Raw genomic sequence first — 17,602 nt, forward strand, 5'->3', positions numbered from 1 at the left:
TAAGTCATGGAACATGAATTTGAACCCAAACCTCTCACTATTGTCTCATGTTTAGCAGTGATGATGTTTTTGTTTGAGGAATTCTGGGACAGGATGGATTACATTATAGCCTGTAGGTAGAAAGACCACTTAGGAAACTAAAAGTTTACAGGAAGGAAGATTCTGTTACAGACTGGGACTAGGAAAGAGGGGATAGACCCTAGGTACTTTTCCTTATGTGCAGTTCTACAAATGATGGTTAGATTCACTAACCAGCCCATTAAAATCTTTTAAATCCATAACTTACGCAAATTGATTTACCAGTACAATTGTTATTTCATGTATACTTACTCAACGTTTCTGACCTTGTATGGTGAAGGACTTTTTGAGTTTCAAACGAGGAGTACCTCTCCTAGTCCTGGCAGCAGCAGTGCTCCTCAAGGCACTAGTACTGCTGTAGTCTCTAATATGCAAAAGAGAAAGCACGTGTCTAGGTCAGTAACTTGTCTCTTCCCCTTTCAAGTATCTGAATTGAATTCCATAAATATTTATTGAACACCTTTTATGTATTGGGCTCTAATACTGTCTCCCATCAGCTAGACCAGTGATTCTTAGTGAACCAAGATATTTGTGAACCCCAAACACTGTATACACATTTTCTGTATATATGTCCATGTGCTTTTTTCTGGGGAGGAGGTCCATAGCTTTTATAAGTTTTTCAAAAGAGTATACTATAAAAGGAGAGAGAACTGCTTACCTAGAAAGTAGAAGAATCGTTCTGAACCCTGAATGCTTACCAGTAAAAAGGTTTAAAAATAAGGATATCTAAACTCAATCCCAGCTTCCAGAGATTGTGATTCAGTGGATTTGAGGTAGAGCACCACAAGAAGGGGTTGATAGCCACTGATCTAGACAGGAGTAACACTAAAATGCACTCTATGAGAACAGAAACTATGTTATTTATTGTGTGCCTAGAGTCTAGAACGTGCTGGCACACAGTAGACACTCAGTAAATATTTATTGAATGAATGAATATTAGAGCTCTCCAGTGAAGAAAGCTTTATGAAATAGATATTATTTAAGCGGGGTCTATAGGGATGAGGAAGAAAGCTTTATGAAGTAGATATTATTTAAGCTGGGTCTATAGGGATGAGGAGGAAAGCTTTATGAAATAGATATTATTTAAGCGGGGTCTATAGGGATGAGGAAGAAAGCTTTATGAAGTAGATATTATTTAAGCTGGGTCTATAGGGATGAGCAATTTATAAGAGGAGGTAGGTGAAGGAGCCCACATTCCCCAGTGAAGGAAAAGGAAGTACAGAGACACAGAGGTCTAAAAGTTCATGGGGAGTTGAGGGAGTAAATTCAGATATGTTAGGAGCCATACAGTGAAGAGCCTTATCTAATACGTTATGGAGTTTGCACTGTGGGCAGTGAGGTTTTATTACTTAAATTAGACATGTTAATTTGAGTATTATATGCAAGGCTCTGTGCTAAGAGTTACCTTGAAACTCTCTATGTTTGTATATTTATGTTCTTTTTCCTCCACTTACAGGCTGCTATATGGCAAGCACTAAACCACTATGCTTTCAGAGATGCAGTTTTCCTTGCAGAGCGACTATATGCAGAAGGTTTGTAATCTATTCATTTCTATAGAACTGTAAAAGAATAAAATATATAGAATTCCATCACTTTTTATGACTGTAACAAGATTCTGGGTATTCCTTTTTTTTTTTTGGCCACGCCACGCGGCATGTGGGATCTTAGTTCCCCGACCAGGAATAGAACCCGTGGCCCCTGTATTGGAAGCACGGAGTCTTAACCACTGGACCACCAGGGAAGTCCCCTGGGTATCACTTTTGTTTTATCTTTATGGTTGACACTAGTTCATAAAAATATTTCCGAGTATCTGTGTAGCTCCTTATATGCTACTTTTAATAACTGTGTAGGGTTGCTTTGGGTTTTATGCTATGGTTTACTTAATCATGTTCCAGTCTTTAGGTATTTTTTCCCAGGTTTTTTATTAGAGTCTATATTCTGTGGCTTAGAGCATGGGTTTTGAGCCTACAGCCTTAGTACAAACCCTAACCCTGTCACTTAAACATGCAGTAGTATACTGTGGGCAAGTTACTTAATGTCTGATTATTTCAGATTTCTCATGTATAAAATAAAGATAATAGTAACTGTCTCATAGAATTGAAGAATGAAGTGGTATATTTAAAGCACTTGGCACAGCCTTCTGGCATGGTAATAAATGCTCAGTAAACATTAGCTGGTAATGTGTGTTTTGTTTCTGTCATTAATTATTATAATCCTCTTTCTAAGATGCTAAGATAGATGATTATGTACAGCTTTTCTTTTAAGTCATTTCCTTGGGTTATATACTCTAAAATGGAATTTATGAGTCAAAAGATGTGATCAGTTCTACAACAAATTACTTTTTGCCCAGTTGATAACCCAGCAGAGAGAGGTGTGATAATCAAGGTGTCACCAATAGTGTAAGACTTCCTTCATAGTCCTATCAATATCAGATTTACCATTATAATGTATTTTTGCTTACTGGAAAATTGTGAGGTATTTTGTCTTGCATGTTTATAACTGTGAAGGATTCTGGGTATTTTCTCAAGTGTTTGTTTTAATTTTATTCCTATTTCTGTGGCTGTATCTTTGTTTATTGCATATTTGCTCCAGATTCTTTGCCTTTTAATCTTAATTCTATTGATTTTTATTAATCTGATATTTTAAATTGTTATGTAGTTGAACTCATCAGCTTTGTCATTTAAACTTTCTCCTATTGCTCCAGTAGCTGGAAAATTGTCATCTTTCTGAACTCAATAAACATATAGTTCTTGGTAGTTTAAAAAAAGTTTTTAAAAATTTCTGCCACAACTAAGATCCAATGTAACCAAATAAATAAATAAATAAAATATCTTTAAAAATTTTATCATAGTATTATTACTTAATTTAGTCCATGTTATTTATTAAATAATTCCCCCCACCCCACCCCACATGGTATCTTACTTGGTTTTATATTAAATTTTTATTTTTTTATTTTTTTATTGAGGTATAGTTGTTTTACATTGTTGTGTTTCTGCTGTAAAGCGAAGTGGAGTTCCCTGGGCTATACTACAGGTTCTCATGTATTAGATTTTTAAAAAATGTTTTGCTCTGTCCCCAGAACCTCGCCTCTCTTTCATCAGTTAATTTTCTGTTTTTAACTCAGTATCATACTGTTTTATTATTAACACTTTATATTGTCTTTTAATATCTAATAACGCCTATCTCCCATCATTTTTTTTCCAATTCTTTCTTTGCTAAGAAGTCTTTACCCTTTTTTAAATTCTTTAATTTTTTCATGTGTATTTTACTACTGCTTTGAAATTTCACAAATATTTTGATCAGTGCTGACCTATATAAGTCTATGAATTAATTTAGGAAGTACTGATATCTTACTATCTTAAAGCCTTCTTAACCAGAAACAGTGCTGCCTTCTTTTTACTCCAGTGTTTAACTCAGTTTTCCCACTTTATGAGTAACCTCCCATTGGATTACTTACCAAAATTTTTAATTTTTTTTATGATTGTAGGTAAGTTTTATTTTTGTGTGTCTGCATGAACTAGTAGTGGAACCTTTCTGCTCAGTTATATGATTTTACTCTAATAAAGTGCTTAGTAACCCAACTGCAGGCATAGAACGTAGATATTAGGGGTTTGCTAGGCATGTGTCAAAAAGGGACAAGGGATAAGAACATTAAGAATACAGACAAGATGTGGACCAGGAAATGTAAACTACATAGGAAAGTTAACACAGGAAGGGATTGGTAAATAAGAGGTTTTAGAGAGGTACTGGAAGTCCAGATGAAGTTGAATTGGGAGATATATGAGAATAACTTAGGAGAGGAAGACCGTGAATGAGGTGCAGAATTCTTTCGTTAATGAAGCAGAATGTCTTGAATTTAGTAACTGAGAGTTATAAGGAGAAGGTATGAATCTCAGGAGGAAGGGATTTCACAAAAGGACAAAGGGTAATGCTTGGAAAAAGTTGTGAGAAGCAAGGAGGAAACCAACCTTACCGTGGGATAGGAGGGAATTAGCATCCCTTTGGGAGTGCTGTCAGGTCCTCAGGGGAGAACAGGAGTTCATTGAGGAAAGTGAGGGAAGATCTGTTGAGCAGAAGTCTGAGGTCCAAATGAAAAGATTTAGAAGAGTGAGAGGCTTAGAAAGAAGGTAATATAATAGATTGCCCTATTCTGCTCGATTATGTAAAAGCAAGGTTGATTGTGGATAATCTACTTATATATATTTTCATTGATACCTAGGCAGCCCCCATGTTTTGCTGACTTATACTTCTTTCTTTTTTTTAATTTGTTTATTAAAGGGTAGGCAGTTTCTAGTTTATTATAGTTAGGTTCCAAAAGATTGCAAATTAGTGGTTTCAAATTTAGATGATCAGGTTTTCCCATAGAATTGAGGCAGGATTCCAAATTAATCCACAAAAAGCTGTTTAATCCTTTTTCTACCTGTGTCTGATAACAGTGCTTAACACTTGGAAAGCTGCTCATTGTTAGTTTCTCTCAATATAGAACCTAACTACTCTGTTTGACTATATTTCTATGAGGGAAGATTTTAGAATTTAAGTTCAATGGGAGCAGATACTATCCCAGCTCAATAATAATAACAGTAATTCTACCATTTATTGATTTCTTACTGTGTAGTAGGACTCTGAGTACTTAATATTAATTCCTTATTTAGTCTTCAACAATCCTATAACATAGACATTGCTATTACCATTTTAGAAATGAAGGAACTAAGAATTGTTCACCAGGTTTCTACCTGTCTTAGTGATTAATGGGCCAGATGTAGAAATTGCGTTGAGTATAGTGATTTCCATAAATTGGGCTTAGTTGAAGAGAACTGAATCAGAGTAAAAGGTTCAGCTTCTGGTTCTCTTCTCTGTCTTAACCATGATATTGAGAGCCCAAACTCACAGAAATATGTGACTGCAAATGGCAACATTTAAAAAAAATTACTTACACAGTTATGTTAAGGTCATCATTGAGGGAAGTTTTCCAAATACTTCTAAAGTTATGGCATATTGTATCATTTTTAGGCCATTACTTGTGGAAAATTTGATAAATGTTATCTTGTTGCTAAAAATTCAAGTCACTTTGTCATATGGGGGGACAGAAAGGATATCTGGCCCATTGGCCTGCTCTTTTACTGTCATCGTTAAATTCTTACTGATGAAAAAGATGATCTTTTTATTTTTAATATTCTCTTTATTTATTTATTTATTCAATTCATTCATTCACTCATTCGTTCATTTGCCGTGCCATGCAGCTTGCGGGATCTCAGTTCCCCGACCAGGGATTGAACCCAGACCACGGCCATGAAAGCCCGGAATCCTGACCACTAGGCCACCAGGGAACTCCCAATGCTATTTTTTTTAATCTTCATAGTTTTTATTTTCATTAGGTGTTAGTGAATTAAGACTCTGGTCTTCCCAACGAACTTTTTAAATCCAAGACTCAACTATTTCAATGCATTAACTTACATGTTTCACACAAGCATCACATACATCAAACTCAATTCATGCAAAACTGGATTCATAATGTTCCCACTGTAATCTGACACCAATAAGTCTTAGTAGAAAAACTTCCTAACTGATTTTCCCATATTTACTCTTTCCTGCCGCTTCCCTTTCCCCCTCCCAAATCAACCCATTCTCTTTACTTTCCTTCTCAAAACCCTTTAGAGATCTATAATAGCTATAATCATTTATCCCTAAATCTTTACACAGCTTGCAAAGCCCTGCACAATCTGGCTGTCTGCTTTCTCCCTGTGTATTGCCATTTCCCCCTCAAACACTAAGGAGCCTTTTAAAAGTTCCTCCAGCCCTCTTATCTGTGGTGCATTTACTGCAAGCATATTTTCAAAGTATTTAAAAATATTAACCCCCATCATGTACAACAAGTATAAAACCAGTTAGTACTGAAGTTTAGGATGTGAACAAATATAGAGAAAATAAAAATTAAGAATAGTATTAAAATACTGAAGTTGTATATGTAGGTGAAGTGTTCAACAACAGAAATGACTCTGAAGGGTGGAACAAATCATGTATGTAAAGTACAGCACCCAGGCATTTGGAAACAGCAAAAAAAGTGAGAAAACGGAATTACTTGAGTTTGTGGCTCAATGTCATGTATATATACCCCACATGAACGTCAGATGACTACTCAGGTATTGCAAATTTAGGAGAAGGTCAATAATAATAATTTAATAATGGCACCTAGAGCTCTTACTGTGTGTCAGGTGCTATCCAAAGTACTTATATATTAACTCATTTAATTCTAACAGCACTAAGTACTTAGAAGTAGGTATCACTATATCCTTACTTTACAGATGAAAAAACAGAGGGTCAGAGAAGTTAACTTGCCCTAATAAGTCACATAGCTAATAAGTGATAGTGTGAAAATCCGAACTCAAGCAGTTTGGCTCTAGGGTCATTACTCTAATCCATGTGCTGTACTGTCTGTAGGTGATGTGAGAACTTAAAAGATAATTCAGATGAAATGTGTAGGGACTTCCCTGGTGGTCCAGTGGTTAAGACTTTGCCTTCCAATGCAAGGGGTGCGGGTTCGATCCCTGGTGGGGGAGTTAAGATCCCACATGCCTTGAAGCCAAAAAAAACAAAACATTAAAAACAAAACACAGAAGTGATATTGTAACAAAATTCAATAAAGACTTTAAAAAATGGTCCACAGCAAAAAAATCTTAAAAAAAAAAAAAAAGATGAAATGTGTATCACAAATCATAGATGATTCCATAGGTTTTATGCCCTTTGAATACTTACAACATCAGAGTTTTTGACAGGGTGGCAAGCAGAGTACTCTAACCTCTAAGGAGTTCTCTGTGGTATTTGTAGAGTTTATCAAGGCTAGATAGAGAACACTCACCTCAACAGACTTTTAAGTCTTACCAAAACTGGTCCATTTTGGAAAAGGCTGCTCGTTTAGATTATAAGCCAACATGAAGAAGAGGTGTCTATCTTGTTTAAAAGCACTGAGGGACTAATTCATCTTCCCATTTGATGGAAATGTATCTGAAGGATGCAGGCTTTAAGCTCCTCTTAATTATTTTGGGCTTATATTAAATGACCTAACCTATATTTGAAGCCTAACCTGTTTGTAAGAAGAGGGCTTTCAGTATTGTTCTGTAACTTCCTGTTTGTTTTTTCACCTAACAATGCATCCTGGAAATCTTTGTCAGTTTTTTTTTTGACAGCTGTAGAGTGTTTAATCGCATGGATGTACCTTAATTTAACTCGTACATGATTGATTATCAGTATTACTTTAAGAGTGACTTTGTGGAATCAGTGTTTACTTTATTCCTGTTTATAAAACACAGCCATCTCAGGACCACCCATGGGTTCTGCATCTGCAGATTCAACCAACTGCAGATGCAGAACCTGCAGCTACAGAGGGCCAGTTGTATATTATGCACTATATAATTCCCAATCACATATTTTAATTAAGACTGTTAATAAAGGATGGCAAATAAATGTCATGCAGACATCTATAACTATTTCCAGATCCTGTTATTTTGATCTCTGCACACTTACTGGCAAAGCCATGATCAACCTTAGAATTTTTCTGAGTTTAGCACTTGAGGCAGCCACTGTCAGTCAGTTGGTGTTACTGTTCCAGATGAAATCTATTTGTCAGTACTCTACCTTTTTTAGATTTATTATAGCCACTTACTGCTGGTTCACTAGCTATGTTTGGGGCTGTCAAGTTATTTCTGGGAAGCCTCAAAAACCACGCATGTCTCTCCATGTGTTTCACAACCCTTCAAGTTGTTCTGGATTTACTTCACTATCTTATAGTTTCATTAAGCTTAAGATTTGTTTAAACTTCCAATCTATAATCTCACTTAAACATATAGTTTTTAAGTCATCACACTTCAAAAAAGTAGTTGCAGTATGACACTAAAATCACACACACAATATTTGGTATCTTTATGGTTTAAAAGCACTGAGGGACTAATTCATCTTCCCATTTGATGGAAATGTCCCTGAAGGATGCAAGCTTAAGCTCCTCTTATTTTGGGCTTATAATAGATGACCTAACCTATATTTGAAGCCTAACCTGTTTGTAAGAAGAGGAGTTTCAGTATTAGGGAATTTTACTACAGTGAAAAATGGGCCTAAACATAATCAAGTGTTTGTAAACAAACATTTAATAAAGCATTTTTATAGCTGAAAGTTGAACTAGTTTTTGGGAGCCATTGTTTATTGGTATAATAACTAGTTTTTAAAGGCTTAATTTTTTAGATGACAAGAAACTAGGCCTTTGCAAAATCTATAAGAAATCACACTTTCTAACTTATGTAAATTAGCACTTGTATTTCAATGAAATTAACAGTTTGTTCCCACTGCAATAGAGCTCCTCATTCATGTTTTTGCTTCTGAATCACAGATACTACTGTAGATCCTATTAACACATATATGCCAAAATTTCTTATCACTTACTACATGTCATTTATTGTACACTGTTTTTTATACTAGGGTTTCGTGAAAAATACAGTGGACCAGAGAAGAAAGGTTCTGTTGGGTTTTGCTTGCACATACATGACATACAACAACAACAACAGCAAAAAAAAAGAAAGAAAGAAAAGAAAAGAAAAAGGAAAATCTTTATAACAGGAAAATTTCAAATTACTTTTTTATCCCACATCTTTGAGTTAACTTTTCAGGAAGATGTGGCAAGTTTATCTGTACTTTAAAACAGTGATTCTCAAACTTTAGCATGCATCAAAATCACCTGAAGGGTTTATTACAACACAGATTGCTGGTCCCCACTTCCAGAATTACTGATTTTAGTGGGTCTGAGCTATTATGGAGCCCAAGAACTTCCATTTCTAGCAAGCTCCAAAGTCATTCTGATGCTGGTATAGGGACCACACTTCGGGAACCACTGGCTTACATGATCCCTCAGTGCTGTGATATTATTACATAACCCATTTTTAGAAGCACAGAACAGATTTTTCCCTCTTTCTTTCTATCCCCTTTATTGTTACCTTTCTAGACTCTCATCTGGGGACTTCCCTGGCGGTCCAGTGGTTAGGACTCTGCGCTTCTACTGCAGGGGGCGCGGGTTCGATCCCTGGTCCATTGGGGAACTAAGATCCCACATGCCACGTGGCGTGGCCAAAAAGAAAAAAAAAACTCTTATCTGGATTGGTTGGGAGGTTGTGAGGATAGAAGTGAGGTGATGGTCAGTTTGGAAGAGAGTAAATAAGGGGAAAACTGCCACATTTCATTAACTAAGGCATTTTCTAATGTAAAGAAAAGGAAAGAGGTTGATAAATAATTCAGCTCTTGCCATTAAAGAGCAGTTTAATTATTGTTACTGGACAAGTGTCAAGTCTGTCAATTGAGTGTTTAAATAGTGTGGGTATTCACAATTTAGAAATTCTTTTCCTTTTTCTTAAATTATCTTGAATATACTCTAGTGTATATTTGGTGTTAGAAATAAGTGGGTTGTTTTTTTTGTTTGTTTACTTGTGTTCCAATCTGGTCTTTTTTTAATGTACAGATTGATAATTAGGTTTATAACCCTGAGTTTCCCTCTCATGAAATTTGACTTCTGTCCTCTCAAAGAGTCTATTAGAAAAATACTACATAAAAACAAGATGCTTTTCTGGTAGTCTATTTAAGGGTAGTTGTGTGCATGTGTTTGCTTTTCTTAAAGATTTACAGAGAATACTACGATTTTCTTCATTGTATTATTTCCTTGGTTCCTTGGGGAACTAACTTTTCTATCAGAATATTATTTCCTTGGTTCCTTGGGGAACTAACTTTTCTATCAGAAAAGTATTTCTCCTTAATTCAAATTTGAATTAATAAATTGTTTTTTGTATTAAATAACATGCCTGATTTTTTTTGTTGTTGCTAAACTTGTTTACCTATTGGTAGATAAAAATGATTACCATTCAACATACTGAATAATAGACAATTTTTTTGTGTGTGTGTTCTTAGTACACTCAGAAGAAGCCTTGTTTTTACTGGCAACCTGTTACTACCGCTCAGGAAAGGCATATAAAGCATATAGACTCTTGAAAGGACACAGTTGTACTACACCGCAATGTAAATACCTGCTTGCAAAATGTTGTGTTGATCTCAGCAAGTAAGTTTCTAAATCTTTTCTATCTAATTTGTTCTACTTACACTGTAGAATTCTAGATAAAATTCTTTTGATGGATTAAACTCTGACTGACTCCCTTTCTCCCCTCTTTTAATAGTAGAGGTTTGTCTATTTCAGTAACTTTTGAAATGTTTACACTGCTGCTTATGGCATTATTATTTTGTTATGGAGAGATTTCATTGTTATGGTATAAATAATAGAATTTAACTCTGGAGAAACCTAAGTTATAACTAATTCCAGTCATTTTCTAAAATGATCTTAAGTGTTATTTCTTTTCCTTTGCTTTCATTGCTAGACCAGTTGGAATAAGCCTGAAAACCTAACTTACCAGTTCATCTGAGATTAATGCTTCCTTGTGTCTAGATAGTTGTGTAATTATTTGCCTTTCAAGATCATTCTGTTTGGGAACCATTACTCCTTTGAAGCAAGGAGGCAGATTCAGGAGAACATTTCTTTTGCACAGTACAGTTCAACCAAGTCAGCTGTCCATATTCTGAATCTGGAGGCAGCTAGAGATTTAGCTAGTTGTATTCTGTCAAACTGTTTTCTGTGCTGTGAGAAATGGAATAATGGTAAAGGTGACTAAACAGATAATTGTAAAAGCCTTTGTATTTAGTCTGTAGATTTACAGTGAGAGAATACAAATAAACCTCATAAAGTCTCCATAGTCTGCTAAATATTTTATTTGTCCAATGTCTAATTGATGACTTTTAAATTAAAGCTAGCTAAAATATATATAAAATTTCTGAGACATTTGTTATTGAATTATTTCTACTCCAAAGATGCTAATGTTAAATTCTTAAAAATGTACTTATTTAATTTACCAGTTTCTTAAGCCAGTTCTTACATTAGACATTCTTATCCCATTTATAAATATTTATAGTTTTTAAAAAGTCCCACTGATAGTAACAGAATTTTAGATACCAAGTTTTATGTTTAGGATATACTATGTACGCTTACTTGAGAGTTTCCACATGATGATTTGGAAAAAACTTTAAAACACAAACCATTACAAACTCTGATATGCCAAAAATATATAGTGAAATCAGGCAAATTTCTTTTCCCTTTGGGGAACATTTGTAATTTTCTATATCAAGAAAACATAATTGATAAATAGAGATGAAGTGCTATTCAAGTTTTATTTTGTAAACCTAAAAATAACTGAGGCCATTAAGTATGCAGTTTTTAATTAATATGTTAGTCTTGTTTAACCTGCTTGCAAATTCCTACTTCAAGGAATTATAGAACTAAGAAGGACCACCACATCTGTTAATGAAGAACCATTCATATTTTTCCCCCAGTATAATGGTCTGCCGTTTCTTTTGACGTGAGTAATGTGTATGTTGCTCAGACTAGATTTGTACATACAGAGACTAAAGGTAACTGTTTCTATTTTTAGAAGTAAGACTGAAATTTTAAGATACACTTTGTCTCCATAGTAAGAGGTACATTAGTAATGAAGAATGTCTTTACACACACTGCTTTTTATATTGACTTTTTTTTTTTAATCTGTAAATTTGTGTTTTAAAGGCTTGCAGAAGGGGAACAGATCTTATCTGGTGGAGTGTTTAATAAGCAGAAAAGCCATGATGATATTGTTACTGAGTTTGGTGATTCAGCTTGCTTTACTCTTTCATTGTTGGGACATGTATATTGGTAAGTAAGAATGATTCAAATTACCAGAAATTTGTTTCCAGTACTAGAATGCTTTGTGGTTTAAAAAAACACTATGTTGATCTGTGTTTATCAAATAGCATTTGGTTGAGTAGTACACAGTCTTGTAGTTCCATGATCTTGTTAAACCTGTAAAACAGAGATTTCGATCCTGTCTATGACTGTCCACTTTGCTTTAATGATAAACAGCTACAGCAGCACTACCTAACAATTGAGTGCACATGTGGGTTTTTTTTTACCTTGGGTGAGGAGAATATCTTCATGTGACCTACCGAGGAAAAAGAAGCAAAGAGTGAAGTTTTTTCTGTAATATTAAATATCACCACTGCTCCTTAGAAAGAGGCATGAAGTCATGTTTCAGTAATAAAGAATACAGTTCCCATCTGGTATGTCATAATGAATTTGACAAATTTCCTATGATGGTAGCTGAAATGATAGTGATTTTATTTTATTTTTTAAAATTTATTTACATTTATTTTAAATTAAGTCTCTTAAAAGCAAGTGAGAATGAATTCAGAGTTATCACTATGATAATATTGTTCTCACTGATTTTTATTCTGAAATACTGTGAGTTGGGGAGTAATTAGGTAACAGGAATTGTTCAACTGCCCATGGGAGGGCATTTCATGTGTAAATGTCATCTGTTGCACGTGGGAGAAATGATTGAGGATTGCTTATCTAAAGAATTAGGTTAGCATCTGTTTTAAGATAAATTGAGGCTAGTTTGAATAGCAGTTTTTTTAAAAACCTTGAAAATATCTTTTTGAACAGAATAAATTATTTGGCTGAAATTTGGGGCTCATTTTCAGATGGCACCACTCTTTTGAGAACAGGAGTAAGTAAAGATATAATACCAATATCTTCATTTGTCTTAATAGAAGGACTTGTAGTAATGGATTTAGTTCATGCAACTATGATTCTTGCCATTTGTTCAAAACACTTTGAGATCCATCCCCTATTATGGCTACACACCATACTTGGCACTAGGAATGTAAAGATAAATAACTCCCTGTCCTCCTCTCCATCCCCCAAAGGTTTATAATAAAGTGTAGGAGGAAAGAAGTAGTAAACAAAAGTTAATAAATTTTTTCATCACAATTTAAGTGCTATGATAAAATTTGAGCGGTATTCTGTTCCAATGAGGGAATAATCAGTTCTACACAGTTAAGAAGAGAGGTAAGATGGTAACTAGGAAAGACTTGATAGAAGAGTCTTTTTTGTTTCTTTTAACTTCTCAATAATAAGAAAATTAGAAATTAGAAAATGGGCAAAATACTTGAATGGACAGTTCACCGGAGAGGGTATGTGAATGGTAAATAAGCATATGAAAAGATGTACCAAATCATTAGCCATTAAGGAAAAGCAAATAAAAACTGCCATTAGAAGCTATTACATGCCTATTAAAATGGCTAAAATTAAAAGTACTGACAATATCAAGTGCTAATGGGGATGCAGAGCAATGGGATTTCTCATACATTGCTGGTGAGAATGTAAAATGGTACTTGTACTGAATGTTCATAGCAGATTTATTTATTAAAGCCCAAAAATAGAATCAACTCAAATTCAGTGGGTGAATGAATAAAAATAACTGCATCCATACAATGAACTACTACTCAGCAATAAAGAGGAACGAACTATTGATAAACATAATAACTTGGATTTCAAGGGCATTATGGCAAGTGAAAAAAGCCAATTTCAAAATTTTACATACTCTGTGATACCATTTATATAACATTATTTAATAAAACAAAGTAAGGGAAAGTGTTAAATCACAAAAGTGCTATATATATTACTAATTATTTTAAAACAAGTTCACTTGTTTAAAAGTTTTTGAAGGTGCAGTTTTATCAAGTCCTAACCATGAAGAAGGAAGGTTTTTCCCCTTCCTCAGAGAATAAGGGTGGGTTATTTTTATTCATCATAAAGTTTAAAGGGTTTAGTATCCAATGGGGCACAACCCTGCTTCAAAAACTGGCGCTTCATTTCAGTCATCATACACCTGTCTTGTGACCAAAGTTGCACCCCATAATCTAGAAACCCATGTGTTATTGTTTTGAAGCTACAGCTTGTTAGCTTATCTTTTATCTCCAGTATTTTGATGTAGACAATTCATTGGTCTTTTTGTCTACAATAGCACATGAGACTTGCATCTTTAGGACACAACTGATACTAAGTTTGGTTCTTAGATTAACCTATTTCCTCCCAATGCCATTTAAGTAGTTTTTTCTAACCCCAGTTCTTTGGGAAACTTCTTTCAGAGTTTTAGTTTTTAAAAAATTCCGTCTAAAGTTGGGGCACTGCAGGCAGCTTAATTTTATTAAATCTTTCCCCCTTTTTATCTCTCTATTGAATAGAGAGATCTGTCTCCCAGATTTGATTATTGTAAGTCCACATCTGGCTTCTTCCCCAGTTAACTTTTATGTTATTGGGTTGGCCAGAAAGTTTGTTCAGGTTTTTCCGTAACATCCCAAATGAACTTTTTGGCCAACCCAATATTTATACATACCAGTATCTATCCATGTGTGTGCATGTGTGTGTATATCTAATCTCTTCTTAGCAGACATTTAGTTTAACATTTATGGTCTATTAATCAGATCATGGCTTATTATAAAAATCAGCCTTGGCAACTTATCAAAGGTTTAAGAAAATTTACCTTTTGCTAATGTAAAAAGAAAATATAATTTACATAATACTGGAGAAGAGGATTTTCATCACAAATGATCACCTCTTACATTTTCATAATATTTTTTCTTGAATAGATTATTTTATCTTTGCTTAATCAGTTTGTCCACCACTTTTCTGGCCATTTAAGTAATTCATACAGCCCGCTCAATGCAACTTTAAAAATTATTAGTAAAAGTATTTTATGATATATTGTACAAGCAAAGCAAGGGGGCGAGGCTATTGAAAACAGGAAAGAGGTAATATAAAAATGAGAAATCTAATTTCCTATCCTCGGAAAGCTTATAATCAATTGCAAGAGAGCACACATGAAAGATAAATAAATTGAGGACTTCCCTGGTGGTCCGTTGGTTAAGATTTCGCCTTCCAGTGCAGGGAGTGCGGGGTCAATCCCTAGTCGGGGAGCTGAGATCTCACATGCCTCCTGGCCAAAAAACCAAAACAAAAACAGAAGCAGTATCATAACAAATTCAATAAAGACTTTAAAAATGGTCCACATCAAAAAAAAAAAATCTGTAAAGAAATAGACAAACCATAATTAGTTATATAAGCAATGAGGGGACTATAACATGAGTTAGTTTAGATCAAACATTGAGATTTCACTGTACTTTTCTTTTCATGGCCTTATGTTAAAAGTTCCTGAGCATTGATTTGACACTTTCCACTCCTAATTATTACTTTCAAAAAATACTCTTTTTTTTTTAAAATTAATTAATTAATTTATTTATTTTTGGCTGTGTTGGGTCTTCGTTTCTGTGCGAGGGCTTTCTCTAGTTGCGGCAAGCGGGGGCCACTCTTCATCGCGGTGCGTGGGCCTCTCACTGTTGCGGCCTCTCTTGTTGCAGATCACGGGCTCCAGACGCGCAGGCTCAGTAGTTGTGGCTCACGGGCCTAGTTGCTCCGCGGCATGTGGGATCTTCCCAGACCAGGGCTCGAACCCGTGTCCCCTGCATTGGCAGGCAGTTTCTCAACCACTGCGCCACCAGGGAAGCCCAAAAAATACTCTTTTTATGTCTTTGCTTTGTTTCCTATTTTTATAAATTATTTATTTATTTATTTATTTTTGGGTGTGTTGGGTCTTCGTTTCTGTGCGAGGGCCTTCTCTAGTTGCGGCAAGCGGGGGCCACTCTTCATCACGGTGCGCGGGCCTCTCACTATTGCGGCCTCTCGTGTTGTGGGGCACAGGCTCCAGACGCGCAGGCTCAGGAGTTGTGGCTCACAGACCCAGCTGTTCCGCGGCATGTGGGATCTTCCCAGACCAGGGCTCGAACCCGTGTCCCCTGCATTGGCAGGCAGATTCTCAACCACCGCGCCACCTGGGAAGCCCTTTGTTTCCTATTTTTAAGTTACCCCTCTATCCATGGTAAATGATTATATCATTCTTGTTACAACTATTTTTCCTTTAAGAAATTTCATCTAAGCAATCCTAGATGTAGACTGATAAAACTTAAGTTTTCTGAAAGTCTGCCTCCTGCTCCTGCTTCCTTCTTTGTCAGTGTGTTTATTGGGTCAAATTAGGCAAATGTGGGAAGCTAGATAGTCTTCAACTAGTGGTATTTTCTTGTCTTTATTACATCATTTATTCTAGTTTCTATTCACTTGCAAAATTTGAAAGTAAGGCACACCAATATATAGTTACCCAAGGGGGTCTTCTTTTAAGTTCTCTGAGAAACACTGACAGCACATAAACAGATTATGTTTTAACTGATAGTTTCATTTGAGGGTTGTTTTGAAAATCTTGGTTAGATGCCATCTGGTCCTTTATAAAACCTTAGGGTTTTGGAAAAATTGCTGTATCTTAATTTTTTTCCATTAGATAATGAAGAATTTCAACCTTAGACCAGGTGAATAGTATTTTTTAACCTGAAAGCTCCAACAAGTCTCACTAACCCTCAATCCCATCTTCCCCCATTTAAAAGCTAGGGAGGGGCTTCCCTGGTGGCGCAGTGGTTAAGAATCTGTCTGCCAATGCAGGGGACACAGGTTCAAGCCCTGGTCTGGGAAGATCCCACATGCCGCGGAGCAACTGAGCCCGTGTGCCACAACTACTGAGCCTGCGCCCCAGAGCCCGTGAGCCACAACTACTGAGCCCACGTGCCACAACTATTGAAGCTCGAGCGCCTAGAGCCCGTGCTCCACAACAAGAGAAGCCACCGCAATGAGAAGCCCGTGCACCACAACAAAGAGTAGCCCTGCTCGCTGCAACTAGAGAAAGCCCGTGCACAGCAATGAAGACTCAGCGCAGCCAAAAATAAAATAAAATTAATTAATTAAGAATAAAATAAAATAAAAGCTAGGGAGGCAACAATGCTGTTCTGATAATTTCCAGATTGTTTCAAGTATATAGGGTCCCAAGAATGTTGTTTATATTCTAAATGTAAGCCTTTATATACCCAATTTAGAAAGAAACATGAATTTTCCTTTAAGTTAAGAGCTACCACCTTTACTTTGTTAAAAAATCTGATCATTTATATATGCTATATTTAAAGCATTTAAGTCACTTTCAAAATTACCACTGGGATTTATATTTAAAATCAACAATAAGACTGAAATATTTGGGTGTTTTTCCATATGTCCTCAGTAATTCTAATATCCAACAGGAAATTAAAAGCAATATAGTATTTAAGAAGGCTATGATAGCTTGTTTATTTTGTTAACATTCCTTTCAATTCATGTTCTGTTTGCTTTCACCTGACTTTTGACTTGAACTGCCCTAAATAATAGAGATTGGAGGATGGTAAGAAGGAGAAATTGATAATTTAAGAAAGAATCTAGAAGAGTACTCTCAGAACTTGTATAAGATTTACCTAATTTTCTGTATGAAAAGTTTGTTTGTAATAGATGTTTTAGGTTTTATAGCTTGTCTAATCTATTTGTTTGTCTTTACAGCAAGACAGATCGGCTTGCCAAAGGATCAGAATGTTACCAAAAGAGCCTTAGTTTAAATCCTTTCCTCTGGTCCCCCTTTGAATCATTATGTGAAATAGGTAAGCTTGTAGAGGTGGCTACGGGAGGGTTCTCCCATTTCTTCTTCCTCTTTTTTTTACCCTGCTTAATTTTTGG

At 35.4% G+C, this 17,602-nt stretch overlaps 1 protein-coding gene across 13 annotated transcripts in view; it reads left to right on the top strand.

The window, feature by feature from the left end:
• Window positions 1–17,602, top strand: part of CDC27 (cell division cycle 27) — a 57,454-nt gene that overhangs the window by 10,161 nt on the left and 29,691 nt on the right. For all 13 annotated transcript variants that reach the window (XR_014238739.1, XR_014238740.1, XM_082373811.1 and 10 more), the window contains exons 2-5: window positions 1,535–1,610; window positions 10,018–10,165; window positions 11,714–11,839; window positions 17,429–17,526. Coding sequence is in view for 11 of the 13 variants with exons in the window: in XM_082373811.1 (XP_082229937.1) it covers window positions 1,535–1,610; window positions 10,018–10,165; window positions 11,714–11,839; window positions 17,429–17,526 (448 nt within the window). In the remaining 2 variants the exon portion in view is untranslated. The remainder of the gene's footprint in view (window positions 1–1,534; window positions 1,611–10,017; window positions 10,166–11,713; window positions 11,840–17,428; window positions 17,527–17,602) is intronic.

This window comes from Balaenoptera borealis, assembly GCF_965194805.1.
Source record: "Balaenoptera borealis genome assembly, chromosome: 20".
NCBI classification, from domain to species: Eukaryota; Metazoa; Chordata; class Mammalia; order Artiodactyla; family Balaenopteridae; genus Balaenoptera; species Balaenoptera borealis.